This window comes from Nanorana parkeri, unplaced genomic scaffold, assembly GCF_000935625.1.
Source record: "Nanorana parkeri isolate BGI_ZX_2015 unplaced genomic scaffold, ASM93562v1 scaffold101, whole genome shotgun sequence".
NCBI classification, from domain to species: Eukaryota; Metazoa; Chordata; class Amphibia; order Anura; family Dicroglossidae; genus Nanorana; species Nanorana parkeri.
Window position 1 is genome coordinate 1,953,417 of NW_017306369.1, and position 18,304 is coordinate 1,971,720.

The 18,304-nt window shown below is 38.6% G+C and overlaps 1 protein-coding gene across 1 annotated transcript in view; it reads right to left on the bottom strand.

Moving 5' to 3' along the window:
• Positions 1-18,304, bottom strand: part of OTOGL (otogelin like) — a 141,789-nt gene that overhangs the window by 74,496 nt on the left and 48,989 nt on the right. The window contains 7 exon segments of the mRNA XM_018552912.1: positions 9,164-9,302; positions 13,032-13,139; positions 13,234-13,396; positions 14,252-14,304; positions 14,708-14,782; positions 15,678-15,843; positions 18,021-18,230. Of these exon segments, the coding sequence (XP_018408414.1) occupies positions 9,164-9,302; positions 13,032-13,139; positions 13,234-13,396; positions 14,252-14,304; positions 14,708-14,782; positions 15,678-15,843; positions 18,021-18,230 (914 nt within the window).

Here is an 18,304-nt window from a genome sequence, read left to right on the forward strand (position 1 = left end):
GGTATTGATATTTCTGGAGAGGTTATAAATAGGAGTAGGTAGTCTGCATATAGAGCCATTTTGTGTTCCTGTGTTCGAGAAATTATGCCCTTAATCGAAATGTTTTGTCTAATAGTAGCAGCTAGTTGTTCCATTACCATAACATATAACAGGGGTGATAGTGGGCAACCCTGACGGATGCCATTTAAGATGGGGAATGGGTCTGACATAGTCCCATTTACTCTTACTCGTGCCGTAGGATGTATATATAGTGCCATTACTTTAGTGACAAATGATTCTCCCAATCCCAGTTGCAGAAGAGATTGCCTGAGGAAGTGCCAATTTACCCTGTCGAAAGCCTTCTCGGCGTCAACTGATAAAAGGCATAATGGGTTATGGTTTTTCTGGGCAAGCGCTATCAGGTTTATAACCCTGGTAGCGCTGTCCCTAGCTTCTCTTCCTTGGACAAAACCTGTTTGATCTGTATGTATGATTTTAGGTAAGTATTTTTTTAATCTAGTTGCCAGTATTTTTGCATAAACTTTGAGATCTATATTAATGAGGGAAATTGGGCGGAAATGTCCGCACTCTGATAGATCTTTTCCTGGTTTTGGGAGCACCGATATATGTGCCTCTAATGTCTGGGGAGGGAAAGGGCAGACCTCTGTAACAGAATGACATACCTTCGTGAAGAAGGGACTTAATTGTTTCTCAAATTGTTTATAGAAGTGGGCCGTATATCCATCAGGACCCGGCGCCTTATTAATCTGAAGGGAAGCAACCGCCATTTTAACTTCTTTCTCTGAGAAAATCAGGTTAAATTTTTCTCCATCCTCCATAGAAAGACCAGGCATACCAGATTTCTTTACATATTCTCTTATTTTGCCTATAAATTTATGGTATAGTATGGCATAGAAGGAGGTATAGAATGAGTCAGACTGTGAGTGGGAGAATGGAGAGAATGATATACTCTGGAGTACCGGAACAGATCGAATGCAAAGCTCATAAGAAAGGACATATAACCAAATGAAAGGACTAACATTGGTAACCTTCAAAGTAAGGGGTTTTAATAAACCAGAAAAGCGCTCACAGATACTATACCACTTTCATAAGGAAAAAAATTATATTCTATGTATACAAGAAACACATTTTCAGACGGGATCAATACCAGAGATAAAAAATAAATATTATACGCAATGGTTTCATAGTACATATCCAGATAATAAATCTGGAGGAGTATCTGTGGCATTACACAAAAATGCGCAAATAAAGGTGATAGACACTGTCATAGATGAAAGAGGGAGATATGTGTTCATGAAATTCTCTACCCATAATCAAACGTTTACATCGGCAAATATATGTGCACCTAATAAGGGACAATATAAATACTGTACTCATTTCCAGGGTTTTATACATTAAAAGAGCTTCATGATTATCTGCAATCTCAGCTGTACATGAGAGCTACACGGATACTATCAGTTTCTTAATTACTAATTAGTTTCAGTTCAAAGTTGGTACAATCCTTCGTCGGTGGCTAAATGCGGTCCAGCAGACGTGAACAAATTAGCTTTTGTAAGCCAGTCTATTTCATTTAAGAGTCAGAACCAAAAGCCAGAAGCTCCAGCAAGTAGTGCAGCCTTGCACCTGTCTCACACACAATAAGTCTAGTTTTATTACGACAAAACCCACAGCAGCCTGGTTTTCATCACCTGTGTCACGAGGTCTAACAGATGAGAAGGCTGTAGGCAGTTTGCCATCCTGGCCTATTGGATTTCTCCTGGTTTTACCCATGAACTTTGGAACCCTCAGTTCACCAAGAGATTTTCTTTCACTAAAGGTGACACAGTTAAAATAAAAGCTGTAAAATTATCTGCCGAACTTTGTGAATTTTGTATATATAAATTTATTTTCATTTTTGACCTCCATATATTATGTCACAGCTATCTGAAAAGGCTGATACGCTTTGCTAATGATTTTCATTTTCTGTGGAGTGAGTACAACCAGAAAAATATATGCTGAGGTGGGCTGAAAGGACCCAAACAGCCTTCCACTAAATCAGTATGAATTACTATAAAGCCTTATTAACCATGACCTGCTAATTAGACTGTTTTATTGGTTAATTGGTCCCTACTCCATAATAGCCATGGTTTTCATGCACTGCACTGATAAAGGCCAATACGCCCTGAACAAGCTGTATGCAGTTTGGAACATATGACGTTATAAAATGTGGCTTTATCTGTGCTCTAAATAAACAGATTTGTATGTACACCTTCCACCATACTGAAAGAGTAATACACTGTAATGGAAATGAGATCCACAGATACCTTCTGCTTTAAGAATGCTTCAATGTGCTTATTAGTTTGAAAAATATTGTATATTATTCCTGGAAATTGTAGCGACTTTCCCTAGTAAATATTTATTTGCTGTCCTATTGGAGAGATTTCCTTTCACTTCATGTCCTGCAGATGCAACAGGAAGTGAGAGATAATCACTACAAAGTGAGGGGAATCCTCCTACTACAGAGTGATCACCAAAACATAGGTTTCCCTGAAAGATTTACTCTCCACTCTTTTTCTGGTGACAATTGTAATATTTTTGATTTTGCATCACCTTCTGTCTTGGTGACAAGGGTCTCCCGGACAAATAGAGAGGGTGAATCTATCCAGCAGGGACACATGCAGCAATACAAACTTGTTTGGGGTTCTAATCCTTCCCTACCCTTTCTAAAACTAAATGTTTTAACTAGGGCTGGTAATGATTAAAAATTTCCTGTTCGATTAATCGAAATTTTTTTTAATCAATTAATTTCGATTAATTATAACGCACATACACATCCAACTACATTGGCCTATACACATACAGCACAGCAATAAAGTAATAAAATTAACTAGGATCACACTAATCCAGCACGTTATTAATCTCACATGCCCCACTCAATATGGCCGACGCTTGAGTGGGGCAACTCAGAATAATAACGTGCTGGATTAGTGTGATCCTAGTTCATTTTATTACTTCATTGCTGTGCTGTATGTGTATAGGCCAATGCCAGGGATCCCAACCTGAAATAAGTAATTTCAGGGAGGTGTCCCTCTCATTTCAGGGAGGTGCCCTCTCCCCCCCATCCGCGGAGGGGGGGTTAGGGGGGGCTGGGAGAGAGCACCCCCCTGAAATGATGGCAGATAGCACAGGAAGCAATAGCTTCTTTGCTATCTGCAGACTTTTTTTTTTTTTTATTCTGCCAGTTGCAGTTGTCAGAATAAAAAAAAAAGGCATAAGAATGCATAGCTAGATTCCTATTGGCTATTTCACTTTGCAATAGCCTATAGCAAACTAGCTATTGCACCCGCCCCCTGCTGCTTTCAATCACCAGAAGAGGACCTGATAGAAAAATTCAGGTCCCCCTCTGCTGATTGACAGCAGAAGTGGGCGGGTGCATTAGCTAGTTTTCTATTGGCTATTGCAAAGTGCAATAGCCAATAGTAATCTAGCTATGCAATTGTATGCCTTTTTTTTTCTTTTCTGACTGACGGCCGCGGCTCCCGATGTCAGAAAAGAAAAAAAAAAAACGATCCCAGGGAAAGGTTTAATCTGCTCGATTGAGCAGATTAAACCTTTCCGGTAAAAAGTGTGTCTCTCCCGGGCGGCCGGGAGAGTTAGGATGTGTACTCACCGGCCCAAGCAGCTCCATCAGGTAACGAAGGGAAGGGGGAGGAGTCCAGTGACGTCACGGACATCGACATCACCGGACTCCTCCCCCCTTCCCTTCGTTAGCTGACAGAGCCACTTGTGGAAGGGGGGAGGAGTCCGGTGACGTCGATGTCCGTGACGTCACCAGATCTCCGACGGAAGACCCGGAAGCCGGCGGAGAGGTGAGTACGGAGCCAAAGAACTTTGATCGATCAAAATAATTTTGATCGATCAAAAAAATTGATGATTAATCGAGGGATTAATCGTTAATTTCCGCAGCCCTAGTTTTAACTATACATACACTTTGAGAACCATGTCCAAACTTTTTTGGCTTCAGTTCAATTTTGGGTCACAGGACAACATTTACGCGCTGCACTAAGGAAGGATCCCGACAATATTGTTGGGATCCACCCCGCTGCCTGACTGACAGCTGGCTGTGCTTCTCTAGAGCCAAAGCCAGCTGTGCCAGCCCCCTCCCCATCTGTCCTTCCAGTCAGCACTGGAGGAAGAGAAAGGGGAGGGAGGGGAATCTCTGCAAGCTGCGGTGACCGACAGTCACCACTCTCTATAGGGAGGGAGAAGATCTTGAAATGATCGGCGGTTTGTGATCGTTCGGTTCTTGATCTATAGAGCCAACATGTGAAACCTGCTGTTCGCCACATCGGGTCTAACTATGGGGATGAGTGCACTCTCCCCATAGTTCTCCTTTAAGTACATGCATGATATGGAATATGCAAGTGTGCCACTTCTAAGAATTTATCACCTCTTAGAGTCAAAGTACTCATCTTGACTAGGCTTTCATCTGCTTTTTCTGTCCAGAAGGAGCATTTTGGTAAGGCATAATGCAGGGTAGCATATCTATTTCTTTGACTGAGTTACTGACTCCAATCATGTAAACCCTGGAGCCTATGCAGTTGTACAGAGATGGTGCAAGTCTTTTCTGCCTTGCCAAGATGAACTAACTCCCGTGCGCTTGTGCAGAAGTTACATCATTGAGGCCTGGCCACTCAAGTGGCTGAACACTCCAAAACCTATAGAACATGATTGCGAAAATGGAAGGACCAGTAAGGGAGGAGGGGATCGCTGTGGCATGTAAGCCTGTGCTGTGCATACCAGCACATTATGGCTAAATGCTCCAGGGGACCCCCTTTTTTTCTAAACTGCTTTACTTCCTCTTTTAAGTTACTGAAAGGCACAGTTTAACTGCTTTTTTATGTTACAAACATCAAGTAAAGTATTTACTCTTCCCTAAGAGACACCTTACAAGTCATAATTAACACTATTTTATTACTAATTCATCTCTCACCATATGTCAATTGTAGCTATTTTAACTGAAACATAACTCATCTTGTAAAGTTCCCCTCTTCATCCAATACAATTACATTTACTTTTAAACTGTTTACCATCAGAAGAAGCCTAGAAACTATGTACTGATACAAGCGTTTTTTTTGTCTGTATAAAACAAGAACATCCATTCAATGCGCCTTTTCACTATTACTGGATTATCACTAATCCTGTTATTTTCAGATACTGTATATAGCTAAGGTTTTAGCTGCTGCATATAGAATGTCTATCATTAAAATTGAAAATGTTCTGAAAGGCTCTGCTCACTCATCACAGTTTACAATTTCAGCAGCAAATTCACTACTGAATTGTTAATGCTTTATGTCTTTCTTTCCTTAATCACTTATGTTTCCACGCATGACTTTTTACCTTAAGAAAATGAAAGTCTGATTGCGCACGGTGGGAAAAATGGCTCCTTTATTCCATTGCATTGTTTGAGCTATTTGATCTGAGCATTATTTTTTTATTAAGCAGCAATGATTGAGAAGCTCTGACATTTCAATTACTTGTAGCAGGGCTGCATGTTGGCAGAGGTGCAAGCTAATAAAAAGCCAAGATTAATCCTGCATTTTTGTGCATTGTTTGAATTTGAAAATGGCGTCATGGTTATTCTGAAGGCAAAACAGTGCTGCTTTTAGAAAGGAACCTAAAGTAATCTGACCTGGTAGATCTACCCAGCATTTACAGTCATCATATTTTAATTAACTAAATTTAATTAACTATATTTAATTAATTAGATTTAACAAAAACTTTCTTATATGTCCTTGTGACCAGTGTGACCAGAATGAAAATTGAATTAGGAAATCTAACATTTTACAGTTGTCATCAGAAAAGGAAAGCAGGGGAAGTCTCCCAGTGGGGATACCTATTCTGGTGATGTCCTGGGAATGGAAGCCCAACTCTAACTTTTATATTTTTTTGTTAACTATTATGTCCAATTGTCCTTGACCCTGTTGGAGATTTCAGCTGATTTCCTGTCTCTTTTACAACATGACAACATGATAAGAAATCAAAAGAACGGTTGTCATGACAGAAAGACATAGTAATGAAAAGAGCTGGCCATACACAGATCAAATTTTGACCATTTCCTGCTGAAACGGGCAAGTTTTGTACGGCCTTGCTTGCGCCATCCAGCTTGACAAAAGTTGATTTTTCAGTCAATTTTTGTTGATGGAGCCAAATGGAAAATTGTCGGATGAATAGTGACTGCAGCCAATAAGCAGCAGTTACTGTTTAGGTATTCTGACAGCAGCAGATGACACCTCTCAGAATACAATGTAAATACCTGCACATCACATGTAATGATTTGTGATATGATTACTTGTGGATAGGAATCAATCACTATCCCTGGATGCACAATTGATGTTTTCTAACCGCTTATAGTCACATCACATACCATTACATGTGGTATGCAGGCATTTACATGCAGCAGCTGTTACCTGATCATTAACTTGAAAGGGTGACAGTTGCAGCTTGTAAACGCCAGATTAGGTATTTCTGCTGCAGGAAAACGCAGGTCCCTGATGCAGAAATCCCTAATCGCACTTAAACTTACAGATATGAATGGGGCCTTATTGTGAGTATATTAGTGTCCATAGTACCATACCAGATATAGTTCAATTTTATTTTGAAGTATGATTTTATGATTTTTATAGTTCAATTTTATTTTGGCAAGCGGCCCCCATAGGAGAGAAAACATTTGTCGAGTGGCCCCCGAGTGAACTGAGTTTTAGACCCCTGATTTAAACTATATACTTAATTTGGTCAGTCTTAAGTCTACTGCATTATGCACACATGTATGTTTAATATTTCAAAGCTTTCCATGCTCTTGCTTTGTACAGTGGTGCAGGATATGTTGGTGCTATATGAATTTATAACAATATTAATCTATAGTTATATAGATTACACTTTTGCCCTACTCTTGTTATCCCCAAATCACATTTATTTAATATTTTATATTTATTCTACGTGCTAGCTAGGAAACACACCTCACACACTCAATATCTAAACAACAAGCAGTCCCATTTCAGATTCTTAGAACCTACCTAGTAACCAGATCCCTGTAAAGGGTGTTTAAATGATATAACTAATAGAATCTAAATCTGTCCTCTGAATATGTAATGATGATGATTGTAATATACTTTTATTCAGGTGAAGAGCAAAGAGATAACACATCTCTAGCTTTTACTTCAAGTCAATTTATTCAATTGCTAAACTGAATGGTTTCAGTCCCTGGGATCCTTTAACAAATCATGGTTACCTGAACTATTTTGTATAATTAATTTTAACCCTTGTGGCATCCTACTAAAAAATGCAGTTTTGCGGATCCTGTAGGATAAGGTTACACTGATGGCAACAGTAAATAAAGGCATTACATTAACATTGCTTTTAGCACTCCCTCTGCTTTGTCTTCAGTATAAGGGTATTATACGCTATCTTAAAGTTCCATGTCTGAATATAAGCACCTGACTTTACATTGGGAATGAGGTTTGATGTACTCTTATTCAGTATGAAGACATAATTCACATATCCATTCAAATTAACATACACCTATTGGCTGCTACTGGCTTTGCAAGGTTTGAAGGCGAGTATGGCTGAGAGTAAGGCCTGTATTGATGGGACAAATGCAGCATGCCTTTATAATTAGTTTGAGATGCTTCTGAGATCATTTAGAATTCACTGCAGGTGCAGTTGAACTGTATTTGACCTACTTCAGCTGCTTTTGCATTCCCATAGACTTGTATTGGAAAAAAAGAAGTTCTTAAGTGAACAAAAGTACGTTGGCAGGCCCTATTAATAAAGATCAGAGCTAAGAATGAAGTTTGGTTTTGCAGCTATTATGAGTTCACAGAGAATCCCCAAGAGTTGCAAATCATGTATGTTTGGTCAAAAACTTTCCCCAACAGATATAAGGAACAACCTATAATGCAGTGCAAAACCTTTGACCCTGATAAGTTGAGTGACAAGTTTTAATAATTTGATGACAATTCTGTGTAGGGAGAAATAATGTTCTTTTTTTATTTATTATTCTTTTAAATGCAAATTTGATCATCCCTAATCATATCTATACCAGGATATGCTCCCTTATCCTTGTATTTAGTACCCTTATAATGCTTAAGGATCATCGTTTTGACCAGGGTAATTCCATCAAATTCGTATTAGCTATTTTTAGGCCATAAAAAGCCAATAGCCATGCTTGTTTTCAGGCTATCATACAGCAAATATTTCCTGAATAATTGTAAAAAAAAAGGCCAATTTGAATTATTGACAAAAATAGTAATCTGACTGTGCTTATTTCACCCTCAATTAGAATGAGGTGCCAATGATACAGGGTGGGCCATGGAAAAGTAGCCCGCTTCCAATACCAGTGCCATGCTCATGGGGCAACATGCCATACCTCACGCGACTCACTGGCACAGGTTCATGAACTGTTTATGGAGGAGCAAACTGTGAGTAAGGGGTTATGGCCACCACGTTTCCCGGACTTGTCCACATGCGCTTTTTATCTGTGTGGAAATTTAAAGCAGAAAGTGTACGCCAACAATCTACATACCCTGGATGAACTCAAGGAAAACATCACAAACACTATCCGCAGCTCCACTGTTGAAAAGCTGAAATCAATATCAGCCAACATGCTCCGACGTGACCAAAGGTACATAGACGTGAAAGGGGACCACTTTCAGCATCTGTTGTAACTTGTGGGTAAGTGAATAAAAAGAATCCACTTGCTCGTTCATCTTGTCATACTATCGCCTGAGACGGGCTACGTTTCCGTGGCCCACCCTGTATTATCGTATTGTCTGAAATGGTCACCTCACCACTAAGGAAAAGAAGAGACGTACCCCAAATCAATAATGGTCAGCTGCTTCTAAAACTCCAGCAATGTGGTTTCAGAGTAAACGGTTCCATCAAAAAACGAAATACACAGTTCAAGCAAATATTAGGTATAGTGAATTGTAAAGTAATACCTGTTCTTGTGGTCTATTTACACTTTGCAATTCTGATTTCAGCTATGAGCTGGAGTGAGGCAATTTAGCATAAAGACAGATTTCAGCTAATAAAACTGTATGAACTGAACAATTATTGAATGGCGGAATACATTAGTAAAAAAAACATGTTTTTAAAAAGACAGAATAACTAATTTTGGTCTTACCTTTAGTAAATAAGTCTGACAGTCACTGACATAGTCATATTCCAAACCATCAAAAGTGTAATAGTGACGATCGCCATACACAGTACAGACAGAAGGACATGGGTAACTGGTGCAGTTAAATACTCCTCTTTTGCAAACACTACAAGAAAACAGACTCAGATTAGCACACATTAATTGAACTAACAGGTTCAAGCGTTGCCCAAACTGAACACATTCAAACATTCCAGAGACACTGATGTCATATGGAGGCTGTAGATGGCCAGTGCTGTTCCTAAGAAAAATTCCCTTTTCACCGTATTCATTTCCCAAAGCTGGGGGTCACAGCTGGAATGCATAATCTCTCTCCACCCCCTATTAATTCTGTCATACATATGGTACAACCAGATCTCTGTTAGAAAAATTACAGCACCTATATAAAAAAGTTTAGCCTCAACAGCAATTGTGCCAGAAATGTACCTTGTAGGAAGACTAAAACACTTACATGGCACCTATGATGATGTGCATACTAAGACTAATACTACATTTTAATGTTATCTCTCTGTGCCTCTTGCTGCTGGGCTAGAGGTCAGGAAAAATACTCATGTATTTCATACATTGGTAATCATGTATTTTTCTTAAGTGTATGGAACAGACACTCACTTTAGCAGAAATCAGATCTGGGGTATGTATATACAGTACGTAAAACAATTTTTTTTTAAAAAGGAACAAAGCAAAGTTCTAATACATTGTCTCATCACTGAATTGGAAATTTAGAATGCTTTTAGTTCTAGAAATTAAAAGGAATGTAGTTTTCTAAATCATTTCTATATTTATTAAACACAGGATTAAAAAATTAAATCTGAAAAATAAATTATTTCAAGTTATATGTTAGGCAAGCATGTACAGTAAGTACATCATATTAATACTTTGCTTTTCAATTCTGATCTCTCAGGTGTTGCTTTAGACTCCTCTTTTGATTTTAAAGGCTTTTAGTTTGCTTCCTGACATCTCAATGACTCAATCCTTTCTCATACCATTCATCCTATATATTTTGAATACGGGTGGGGGAAAGGGGTGAGGAGGATGGACAGACCAGCTCTGATCCTTATGAGGAATAGGAAAGGAGTTGACCAACAGATGTTGATTCCAGCTATCTCATTGTCAGCTAAATGAGACCATGGTAAATGTATTAATTATGGAGTGTTGTTTGGGAGGGGTAAGGTGTATTCAGCAAAGAATGTGAAATGTATCAGTAGAACCGTGCTTGCTTAAAGAAGTCTTTTTTGTCTAAGTGCTGTGGTTAAGTCTTCTATATGCATGATATCACTCACCCTCGTGAACCAGTGAGCATGTGTAGGAGGGGAGGTTTGTTTCCATGTGCATAAGATACAGGCTTTGGTTGCCTTAAGGAAATTGGAGTAAATAAGATTGTGACATCTCAGACTGCACCTGACAAGGAAAATGGTGAAAAGTCTTGTTCAATGGTGAGCCAAAGCTTGGTATCCCGAACGCAACACCGGTCTATTATACAGGTAAGGTGGGTAGAGGTATGGGACAGAAATAGATCAGAAAAGCCAATGCCACCTTGGGGGAAGATAGTATTTGGTGATACAAGGTGACTCACCCTGCCAAATAAATTTCATGAATTCTGCACAAAATTTTATAATTTTTTCAATATATTTATATATGTATTATAACAGGAATAAAAGTACAAAGAATTTACATCTTTTTGACAATCAAATAATAAGAATATTGCAGTGGTGATGAATTAGAAGAACAAGACATCATCAAAATTAACAGAATGCGTGGCCCAAAGAAAAGTAAATATGATTGAGAAAGACAATTTTTAGAACATTGCATCTACTGAACCAGACGAGTGTGGTTTTTCTCCAAGATTCAAAGTCTTTTCTGAGCGTACAAAGAAAGGGGACATAGTTCAAATCTAAGATGTGGGAGAGGTTTGCAGGAATTTGTGTTCCCAAGTATGTAATGGTAAAATTATGTTCAGGGATTCTACAGATTTATTGTAATAATTAGATAGAAAGTGGAAGGTCTGGAGTTCCCTAAGGAGCATAAAAGTTGAATTTAAAATAAATAGTAAGTTATTGGCCTAGCCTGCTACTTTGTCTGTTCTTCCCTATGGCCAAACCTTGGATATCTGTATTGGATGTGATTGTCCTCACAAAAGGCTCAAGGGTAAGAAAAGAAATTAGTGGTGAGAGAGGGCATCTCTGACAGGTACCACTAGTAATGGCAAAAATGTGCAAAGGGGTCTTCTGACTTTGGTGAGGAGTAAAGAGCTCTTATCCACATTAGCATGTACGGAGAAAGGCCAATGTACTGAAGAGCGATGTCTAGGAACTTACCGTTCACTCAGCTGAAGGCCTTCTCCATTACCGTTGAAAGGAAAAGCATTGGGATGGCCTCTGAGCGAACGTGGGAGATCAGGTGCAGGGTTTTAATCATACTATCCCTGGCCTCTGTCATAGGTATAAACACTGTTTGACCTAAATAAATATATCCCAGAAGGAGGCGTTTGAGTCTGATGGCAAGTGTTTAGCAACAATTTTAATGGCGCAATTAGGTAGAGAAATAGATCTGTAACTGATGCAGTTTAATACATCTATTACATTTCTTGTACTGACTGTGATACGAGCATGTAAGTTGTAAACAGGAAAGGTGTGGCCCTCCATGAGGGCATTGAAGGAGGCCAGGGAGTGGGAGTAGGAGCTGGAAGGAAAGGCTTATAGTATAAAAGCCCATCTGGGCATGGGGCCTTATTAGATTGCATCCCTGCAATTGCAATCTGAAGTTCATTGTTAGTGATGGGAGAAATCACTTGGTCAGCCTTTGTTCTTAAGGTGGCAGGAAAAGAGAAGGCCTCTATGTATAGTTTGGCAGTGGCTGTTCTGATGGTGCTGGAAGTGTAGTTAGGGTGTTGTGGCAGATTTCAAAAGTACACCTGGAAGTTGTCTAAAATTTTACCATTTGGGCTGTTAAATATGCCTTTGAAAGCAAACAAAAACAAACAGTTGATCCTGTCAGAAATTCAGAGGTGTCCTATGTACTGTGCTCTCTGCCAGTGTTAGCTCAAAGACACTATTTAGCCCTCCATGTTCTTATCTTCAACTACAAGTCAATTACTCCCTATGCAGTTGATGAGAAGACAATGGGAGTGGCATAGTAGTTTAGCAACAGACAATGCGAAGGGCTTACAACACAAAAATTGCTGTGCGTTATCATCCCTTCCTTCCACCTGTATTCACCTGGGTGCATTTCTGGTAGATCAAGTTTTTTTTTTTTAAAGCACTTACAATGCATAGCTTGTACAGTAGGGAGTTATCTGAACTAGTTGTCATTTAATTTACATGTCTCTCTCACTTTTTCTAGCTTTCTCTTTTCAGGGCACAGTTTTGTGTTGAAAGCTTAGAAATATGTAATATGCAAAGTACTTTAAACTACAACTAATGATCGGTCACCTTTGCGTCTTCTAAATGCTCTAAAATGATGGAAAGTAACTAATTAGTTGCTTTGGTTTACTTATCATTCTATATTGATCCTTTATTTATTGATATGCAGCATATATTTGTACATTATTTATATTATAAATAATGTCTAATTATTTATGTGTGTAAGTTTGAGTTCCTTATGCTCCCATGCCACTCTGGTCAGCTTCCTGGGAGACTGGGCTTTAAAGCAAAACCTATTATGTTGCCCTACATGCCTACATATTTGCATGCCGATCTGTTTAATCAGCAGAGAATTACACAATTCATGAACTCACAGTTTTGTTGATTCTATCCAAATTGGAGAAATCTACACGTATATAACTCACAATAGATATACATATCCCTTTACAGTTCATCTGTAGATGATTTAAATAACTTACCATGTGTAGCACGGTGTAGTAATGACTTCTCCAGATAAATATTCCCAATCCTTCCATGAGCATGGGCAGCTATCAGGAACATAACATTTCCCTTTATGCTCCGCCATACTGCAAAACATAATATTATCAAAACAATGTACACATACACATGAAAATACACATAAACAACCATCAGTGCAACGCCCCATATCTACTTACTTACCCTGGTGGGCAAATGCACCCACTGGCACAAGGTGGGGATGGGACACACGAGAAATTCATAGCCAGGTTGGCACAGGTGACTTCACAGTTCACACCAGCAGATGGTAAGCCAAGAACAGGATTCCTGCAGTCAAAGTATATTTTTCCTTCTGGGCATGTGTGGCCTTTAACATAAAATGATTATATATTAAGTAGGCACATGAACTTCTACCTTTATTATTGTTATGATAAGAATGATAGAATATTGTACCCTTTGTTGTAACCCTTACATTACACTGTAATGTACACACCTTGACAGACAGGCACACCTAACTAAATTCTCAAGTACAATTAGGCTAAATCAGAATAAAAAGGCATGTCTCCTTTAAAAGACCTGCCGACTGTTGAGAAAATTATTATTCATATTTAAAGTGAACCAGTGCTTTGCTTTGGCAGCGGCTGGTCTATAGAGTTGGAGAAGTTGAAGCAACACATTGGTTTGCTGACTTAGAACACTGGCCGGTGGTTGCTGCCCAACAGTAATATTAGGTATTATTGCAAAGCATACAAAAAGTAGGAGTACTGTGAAACAATCCTCCAGAGCAAGGTAGTGCAGGCAGCTGCTAAGGAGAAGCTTAAAGTATAGCGATTGTTCCCCATGTACGCTTGGTATATTGATGCCACCTCATTAAGTGTAGGGAACATATAGGGAATCATCACTAACCCCGCAACCTCCCTGTGTAACTCTGTGCTGTGGAAGCCTATTTTAGAGTACTTCTTCTGGTAACTGACCTGGACAAGTCCAGTCCCTATACCATTGGAAAGAAATAAATGAAGTAAAACTACCACCAACCGAAGAAGGAAAGAAAAAATCAAAACCATTTTTTTAAAAGGGGGTGACGAGTTGCCATAAATAATTTAAAGTTTAAAATGTTTTAAATAATTGAAACTGGCTGTATGTAACAGCTATATAAGAATAATATGTTCTCTGATGTTCAAATTGCAGATATGTGCCTAATGAGTCATCGGTTTTAACATACCTGTCATAGTTGTAGCGGTTTCAGTACACCTCATTGTTCCATTCAAACACTGGCTAGCAGAAAAAGATAAATAACCTTATTTCTGTAATTAGAGTGAAGAAGCATCAATACTAAGTACTACATGGTAAATAGCAGAAATAATGTTCAAACCCCTTTTGTTACCAGATTTTAGTTTCCTGAAGTCAAATTAAAGAATGATTGATCCTAATTGTATAAGCTACAAAGCAAGATTCATCTCCTTGTAAAGTATACACTTATTGTCATGTATACATTTGAACTGTAACTATTTAGCGCTTATTATTATTATTATACAGGATTTATATAACGCCAACAGTTTGCGCAGCACTTTACAATATAGGGCAGACATTACAATCACAATACAATTCAAGATAAGATGGAAAGGAGGGCTCTGCCCCTGAGGGCTTACAATCTAAAAGGGAGGGGGAATTATCTTACCAAGACCCAGACTGTCGTAAAATCACTTCTCCTGGATGGTAAATTCTGCCCTTGTAATAGCAACGACAGCTTGATCTGCAGTAGAAAGAAATGTTCACAAACTGATAGTATTTTTTATAACTTTGGTTCGAGTTTGATTTTCTAAGAGCAGCAAAGTGCATATGTGGAGAATGACTGACTGATACAAACGATACTTTCGTTTACCGATATGCTTATACATATAACATCAATATATTGTACATACTGCATGTACGTATTTCAGAGAGCAGTCAGATTTATGTCATGCAGGTCTAAAAATTTAATTTGCATTGTCATTTTTCTAAATATGCACATATAATTTTTCAGTTGTCACATCAATTTTGTCAATTTGGACCTAACAAGTCACAGTCCCCCCAGCATTCCTGGGGGGAAAATGGTAGAAAGACTGGAGGAGCTTTTAAACTAGATAATGGGGGGGAGGGCATAAAAGGTTGAGTTGCATGCTTCACCATTGTCTTTTGTGGCTAGCCAAGGGGGTGTATGTATGTGATCCTTATCCTCGCACAATCTGCAAATTTATTACAGATGCAGAATATTAGGATCAGCCAGAACTAACTAAATCTGTTACAGCTCAGAGCCAAGCCTAACCCTAGTTTGGATCAGGAAATCTGAACTGTACCTAAATGGCCAGACTGTAGCACTGTGGGCTTGCAGCATTGTTGTCCTGGTTTTGTTCCCCTTAATGACACTCTCTCCATGGAGTTGTATGATCATTCATGTGAAGGAGCTTACTAATAGCACTCACATTCCCACATAAACACAATAGGGCAATTTGGCTAATTTACCTGTCAGTTTATGTATGGACTGTGGCAAGAAACTGGGGTATCCAGAGGAAACCCACTCATATAAGGGGAGAACATACACACTCCATTTAGATACATACACAGTGAGCACTTTTAAATTGCTCCTTTCATTTAACACATATACTTACATAGGAACACAAAAACTAAGAGACTCATCAAAGTACTTTCCATCAGGGCAGTTGCATCCTTCTATACATTCATCAGTGCAGACTTCTCCAAGGGAAAGAGAGGAGCAAGTGCGGCCACAGTATGATGAACACTGATGGAACAACATTCCAAAGCGGCAGATGACTCCTACGGAACATAATTTACTATATTGATATATTTCACTTCATTGATCAATAAGATAAAATGTTCACTTGCTGTATTGTCAGTAGGTTGATTTTAGTGACACCGATATATTGGCTGGAAATGTATTGAATAATATGTGTCTGAAATCAGTGACAACTGCAACATATTTTAGAGATTGGAACTTCCATCCAAAGCTATCCCAATTAAAACAAAGGATAATGGGGTGGTGTATCTGTATAATAAACCTACATTCTCTGCTCCAGATCCAGATCCAGAACTGTGAAGTTCTACATTGACCTTCACACCTTGCTGCAAGACCATCTGCTGGTGTCACAGTATTGTTTATTGAAATCAAAGTAGACCTTTAGCATCCCATTCAAAAAATGCGTTTGCACATATACAGGTCTATTCACAAAAGGGTGAAGAGTTTGGAGAAGGCAGGAGAAGTGAACAGTCTAGGCCAAAATAGCCAATTTGGAAAAAATTCTCCAATTCAGCTCACTTTCCAGTTCAGCTTTGTTGGCCTAGATTGTTCACTTCTCCTGCCTTCTCCAAACTCTTCACCCTTTTGTGAATAGACCCCATAGTTATGTCTTAGTCTCCCTGCAAAGTCCCACAAATACTTGCTGATCCTTTGGGTGAATTCCACCTAATGCAGCTTTCAATTATTGGGTTGCAACAACGGTAAACTGCACCTAAAGTCAGAGCAGAGTTGACATTTTAATGTATGCTGTGCCTGCTTTCATTACAGTCGCATTAGAAGATGTTATATGGGGTGTGACTATTTGCATTTTCACTGCTGATTCACAAGCCTGTAGCTTCTCAGTTCACACCTGGCCACATCTAGGCCTTCCCCTTGTTTTCTAGACTAACAGCATTGCCTCTGTTGCTGAAGCCCTCCCAATCTGAGCTGCAGTGTTTGGAAGGGGAAGAGTGTGAAACTCAAATACAGGAGGATTTGGCTAATTCAAAGAAGGTAAAGGAACTTTTCTGGACCACTTTATAAGGTTTGTGTATCACATAGTAGCTGTAATTGGGACTTTAATAAAGAAGCCTTTAGATGTACCTTAATAGAGCCCGCACCAAATTCTAACATATAACAGAAGTGTGAGCAGAGAAGGAATGGAAGTAGAGAAATTTAACAAAGATGGATCTTTACATGTTGGACAGTTGATCATACAAATAGGATAATCACATTACATTCTACATATTTAAATTAACAATTTGTAGAAAAACTTATTTAAATAGACCAATTAAAAAATAATATGTAACCCATATGTACTGTAACACCATTAAGGGTAATGGGATATCTTTTCATTAAAATTGTTTTCCTCACTTCCACTCACATGGTTAACCAAATTGATCCACCAAAGATTACTGATATGCCATGCCAAATTTATTTAGGCAACGTGACTGGCAGCATAGTAATATAAAATGTGATGAAATCGTGCATATGTGTTATATTTCCTTATACTTCCTTGAGGCTTCATCAGGTGTGGGCGCCATATGCAAGGAAGAGGATAACCCTAGACAGAACTAGTTAGCATTTTTACAAAATTAGGAATTTAACATTTTTTTATTCATTTTTTAAAGTGTCACTAAACCTATATTAAAAAAATAGATGTTGTTTTCTTTAACTTCTCCAGTGCACATGTAAATCTGTTTCTTTAGCTATGGTTGCTTCTGTATCAATAAATAATCATTTTAAAAAATCAGACTGTTGCACTTCCTTTTTAGGGTGGCTATGCCAGTGGACATGGTCCTCCTGTGGGTCAAACATAGCCCCCCTCTTTATTCCCATTGTGGACTAAAATATTACGTGCCAACGCAGCCAACACTGGCATATACAGCATCCACCAACTAGTAGGCCAGCTGGGGTGCAAGCACATTGATTAATGCCAGAACAAGTTATCCTGGAGCATGTAGTCTGAGGCAAACAATGCACATGGTTATACATGCTCTGCTAAAACCTCAGACCAGAAGATCAGGACAAGCGTTTGTGAGCTTTGTATTTTATACAAGGATTTAGTGACACTTCAGAGCTTTAAATATTTAAGACAAATAATAATGTTCAGGTTATTCATTCAAAATTGTACAGATACCAGTTACAGGAATAAGGGGTATTGCTATTCATCACAGAGAAGAGTCCATTGCTTTAAAAAGAAGAATTCTTTACTCACCACAGAATGAAACGTGAGATCTGAAGTTGATAGTGACACCATGCTTATTGCAGATATATGCATAGTGGGCCAGGGCGTTACACAGACAATTACTTCCACATTTACATGCATCAAACCGGCAGAGCTGATAATACAATGTCGGACTGACATAGGTATGGCATGGTGCAAAAAGTTCTTGATTGATAACATCACACTGACCTTCATATCCAACTGGAAGAAAACTATTGTTTAAAAGAGTCCAAAGAGGGCCCAATGTATATGTATTATTTATAAGCATTTATTTA